The sequence below is a fragment of the Austrofundulus limnaeus genome, unplaced genomic scaffold, assembly GCF_001266775.1.
Source record: "Austrofundulus limnaeus strain Quisiro unplaced genomic scaffold, Austrofundulus_limnaeus-1.0 Scaffold28, whole genome shotgun sequence".
NCBI classification, from domain to species: Eukaryota; Metazoa; Chordata; class Actinopteri; order Cyprinodontiformes; family Rivulidae; genus Austrofundulus; species Austrofundulus limnaeus.
In genome coordinates this window covers 2721667-2726662 of record NW_013952430.1, presented here as the reverse complement: position 1 = coordinate 2726662, position 4996 = coordinate 2721667, and the positions used below count along the sequence as shown (strand labels likewise).

At 39.8% G+C, this 4996-nt stretch overlaps 1 protein-coding gene across 1 annotated transcript in view; it reads right to left on the bottom strand.

Moving 5' to 3' along the window:
* ccdc88ab (coiled-coil domain containing 88Ab) overlaps positions 1 to 4996 on the bottom strand; it is a gene marked incomplete at its 5' end in the record, with an annotated part of 63393 nt that overhangs the window by 18663 nt on the left and 39734 nt on the right. Inside the window, 5 exon segments of the mRNA XM_014005135.1 lie at positions 1485 to 1663; positions 2117 to 2261; positions 2331 to 2477; positions 4196 to 4354; positions 4865 to 4946. Coding sequence (XP_013860589.1) covers positions 1485 to 1663; positions 2117 to 2261; positions 2331 to 2477; positions 4196 to 4354; positions 4865 to 4946 — 712 coding nt within the window.

Genomic DNA, 4996 nt, shown 5'->3' with positions numbered 1-4996 from the left:
TTACGTCACAAATGAAAAAAAAAAAAATTTCCTGGAGCTAAAAAACACCCATTTTTAAAAAAAAAAAAAAAAAAAAAAAGGAACAGTATGCAGAACAACATCTCTATTTTTCATCTTGCTACTGTTTTTCTCTTTGCAGCAGTGAGTGCGGTGATACAATCTTTTCTACATGATGTGAATCTTTTGAGATATTAGATTACAGTAAACATACCTCAAAGAAAACTCTTGCAAAGAAGATGCCACAAGTCCAAGATTACAACACAAAGACCTAACTGTGCTCAAACTAGCACTAATAATAATAATAATTGGCAGGTTTAGTTTCATAGTTTTGTAGGCCTTTCTCCAAGTTTTGTCACTAATAAAAAAGGTTTTTGGTTTTATTTTTGTGATAGCTACTATTAAAGCACCTGGTTGTGTATTTAATGGAAAGCCAGGAGTAGGAATTCAAACATCTGGCTATAGGTGGACACAAATGAGCCAGGACATGACCTTATCAGCGTGTGTGATTTGGCCCATTTATGTCTGAGATTACCTGAAATATGGATTAGGTAATAAGAATTTGAAGTTAACAGCAAAAGAAAGCAAAGAAAAAACAAACATATGTATCTTTTTACTTTATGTACCGTAGGTGCAACATAGTTAATAATTACTCACATAGTTTAAGCTTAAACCGAGTCTGAGCTGATTTAATTTAATTTATTTATCCTAATTTATTTTCAAACATTGGAGTTCCAACACAAAATGTCAGGATTTCGAGTTGTTAATAATCTCAATTACTCACAATTTTCTCATACATGTCACTTTTTTAAAATCATTTTGCATAAAAAACACTTTTTACCATAAATATGAAATAACACAAGGAAAAGATTATCTTACTCCGTATTAACTGCAGACAAGCTCACACTTGCACACTCACACAGATAAATCTTAAAAAAATAAACCCAATTCTGGGCTAAAAGTCTCCCAGCGTCTACTTTCATATTTAAATGCGCTTCGACTTAAGTCCTCGAGTCACTCAGAACTGAATTCCCCTCTTTGGGATTTTCTCTTTGTGAGACACAAACACAAATTTATTCCGTTTTCTTCGGAGGCAAAAGAGAGAATCTTATGTTTCTGAAAATAGTTGAGAAAATAACGGGGGCTCCAGCGTCGAAGACGAGCAGAGAAAAGACAAGGCAGTGCTGTGCTGCCTGGATTTACAGCTTTGCTTTCCACCCCCTTTATCCTTTCCTCTCGCTTTATTTCCTCATCGACTCTGTGAGAAAAGGTCTTAAGCCAAGTGCTTGGGTGATATATTACAGAGGCGAGCTGGTGCAGCATGCTAATAGTGGTGATCTCACTGTTGAGGGGCTATAATTTAAAGGAGTCTTTGAGGAGATTCAATGTGGGCAATCTTCTAAAACCACACAGAAACACTGATCTGATCACTTTATTTCAGTAGTACTCCCAAAAACCTACACCAGTTCTGGATGCACACTACTTACTTTGTGGTTAAGTTTGTGGTTTTCTTGGCGGAGTTTGGACAGTTGTGTGAAGGTATCCTGACTGCTTGCTCCTTTCAGATCCTCCACCACCTTCAGCAGGGCCTGATTTTCTCTCTCCAGCTTCAGCAGGCGACTTGAAGTCAACTCGTTCACCTCCTCACCCAAAGATTTCTGTGGGACTGAATCAGTGAAAGCTGTATTGAAGCCTAAGGTCACATTTTAGCAGCTACTAATAGATTTTGTATCTTAAACAAGCAAACAAACATCAATTAGTCCATTAACATATGGTTGAACTTTACAAGTCTTAATTCCTTTAAAGCACCTTTTAACAAACACCCACCCAACATGAAGTCTTTATCCAGATCCCTGGCTAGCTAAACCTCTTAACAGCTCATATAATCCAAACACGCAGCTTATCTTTGTGGAGCCACTGAATATTAATTACAGCACAGGTCTTAACCAAGTGAGAAGAAAGCCCCAGTGGAGGTTGGCAGACGCAAGAGGATGGCAGGATTACAGTTCAGTGACCGAAGCCAGGTCTGTCTGCCATCTGTAGCCTCCATCCTGGTACAACCTGCTTCTCCCATTTCTTTCTGAGTCCTCCAGCCATAATTCTTGGTATTTCTTCTTACCATCAGTCAGGTCCGGCGTCTTCGACAGCTGCTCCAGCTCCCAGCCCAAGTGCAGGGACTCGTCCATGCTCTGTTTCTGGGCCATCTCTAACACAAGATTCTCTTCCAACAACTCTTCCATACGCTTACGGTCCAGGTCCCGCTCCTGGACACAAAGGATCAGTAGGTAAATAACAATAAAAATAACTGTCTCACCCTGAAAGCACCGCCCTACCATCTCTAGATCATGTATCTTGGATTTGAGCTGCAGATTTTCTTTCTCCAGGAGGTGCAGTTTGTCAGATCGGGTCCTGGTACCATCCAGTTGCTCCTCCAGCATGGTCTTTGTCTCCAAGAGAATCTGGTTGTCCTCTTTCAGCTCCTGCAAAATCCACAATGTCAACCAAGGATACAGTCAACACAAACAGACACAATGAACACTACTAAAGTCATTAATAAACCTCAGCAACATCAGCACTCAGCATTCACCCTGCTGGATTTCAGTGATCCTATTGTGTGTTTTTGTACAAATTTATACCCAAAGGTGGGTAGAGTACCCAAAAGCTGTACTCAAGTAATGGCCCTTTACCACTAGCTCCTCTATAGCACGGTTCGACTTGGCTGAACTCTGTTCAGCACGGTTCGGATGGTTTTCCATTACACTTCAGTAACAGCTCTAGTGGGAGGCTTCATCACAAAGTAGGGCATCCCCAGAGTCCAAGATTTTACACCACATGCCTTACCAGGTAGTGGCTGTAATGGAAATAATACTTTTTGGTTTACTCCAGTAATTCATGACACACTTTAATGACCTAGGTTTTCACGACACCCTGTTTATAAGTGATTATAGCCAGAACAAGATCTGCTAACAACCATTTTTAGATAACACTTGTATTTATCTTTATGTTTTCCCTTGACCCAGCATTTCCTTAGGATGAAATCATGCTGTATTAAGATGACATAATGGTGTTTGTTAAACAGTATATATAGGAGGCCTCAACTGCCTCAAAGAGAGCAGGGGGACAGTTCAATGACTATGTTGTTCTCTGTGTTCCTCTTGTTGCAATAAAACTCAGTTGGCCATTCAACAGAGTACCTTCATTCTTGGACCAAGTATTTCTGTCTGTTAAATAAATATTTCCACTATGCTATTTGCCAGCCACCATTAAACATAATAGAAGAAGATGCCTAAAAAGGTACTCAACGCAACAATTGAGGACATGGTAGTGTTGTTATTGCATAGGCGGACCGGTTGTGAGAGTAGCTCTTGTGATGCAACCAGTGACTCCACCCATTAACCAATCAGTGACCATCAGTCTTCTGATGTCACGTTTTCAAGCCAGCACGATACACTTGAAACCACAGTGAATTAAATTCTGGAAAAAGGGGCTAGTGCCACGAATCCTTGCTACTGGAAAAGCCTTGGAAACGTGGAGGGCCAATTTGAACAGTGCTGTAGAGGTGCTAGTGGAAAAGGGACATAAGACTACCACAGTATATTTTTACTCAAGTAAAAATTAGCCATTTAAGAAATGACTCCATATGTTTAAATGTCAGACTGACAAAAATTACAAAGTTATGTGTAAATTGTGGTGTTTCTTTAAATACTAAAATGCAGAAAGTGAATCCAAACACCATAAATACAAAATGACAAACTTCAGAAGAAGAAACATTTTTTCCATTAAAACAGGTTTGTTCTTCATTCAGTGACGTTACTTACAGTAGGTAGATTATTCTCAAATTTTAATCAAGTTAGAGAAGTGATATTTCATAATAATATTACTCAAGAAAAGTAAAAAGTATGGCATAGTAAAACTATTCCTAGTTTTTTTCCCCCAAAATGGTACTCAAGTTAACATAACCGAGTAAATAGAATAGAATAGAATAGAATAGAATAGAATAGAATAGAATAGAAACAGCCTTTTACTGTCCCACGTGGGGAATTTCAGGTGTAATAGCAGCAGCAGATACACACATCAATCCACAGAAACAGTATATTGCTATGTGACATTATCAAATGTAACTAATTACTACCCATTTCTGTTTATACCACATCTGAAATGTATTTAAGACTTGCTCTGAGGACGTGCAGCTGTTTACCTCAACTCTCGCCTTGTAGAACTCAATGTCGTGAAGTCTCTCCTTGTACCGGCTGAGCTCACTCTCCAGCTTGTCGACACGTATGGCTTTCTCTCTGAGAGCGTCCAGCTCGTCACGGTAGGCCCGAGCCAACCGAGCGTCCGACAACAGCTGAAAGCTCTGCAGGAGATTACAGACAAACAGAAGTGTTCCAGTTCCGTACAGTGATGACTGAAATCATGAGAAAACAGATGTACAAAGTGGTGCTCCAGAACCTGCAGAGTCAAACACGTCATTGAGCCTGTAATCTTGGATGGAGTACAAGATGATTTAAGAGCAACACAATCATTTATTGCTACATAAAACATATTAAATATACTGTTCACTTTATTGGTTTTTCACAAAAACAAAGCTAATCCATCACCTCCTGGGTTCAATTCAAAGTTTTCTCAGCGGCTCAGTAAGATCAGAGCTCAATCCAAATCAGAAGCCTTGTGAGGCTGCAGCCCGACTAAAAATAGTATGAATAGCCCCTAATGAGCTAAATCACCCGCTAGCTGATTAAAGGCTGGCAGCGTTTTAGACACAAAGTACTTGGAAACAAAAAAAGAGGAGCAGGTGGATGCGAGGGGGGAAGTCATTTTGTGTCATGTGCATATGAGTTGTGTTTAAGTGGATGTGATTGATGACCTCTTGCTGGAGTCTCTTGAGCTCCACCTCCATGTTCTCCAGCTCCTGTCTGGTGTCCAGAAGCTGCTCACTCTTCTCCTCTCTGCAAAAGAAGACACAAAGATTAGGAACAAGGACCAATATATATATATA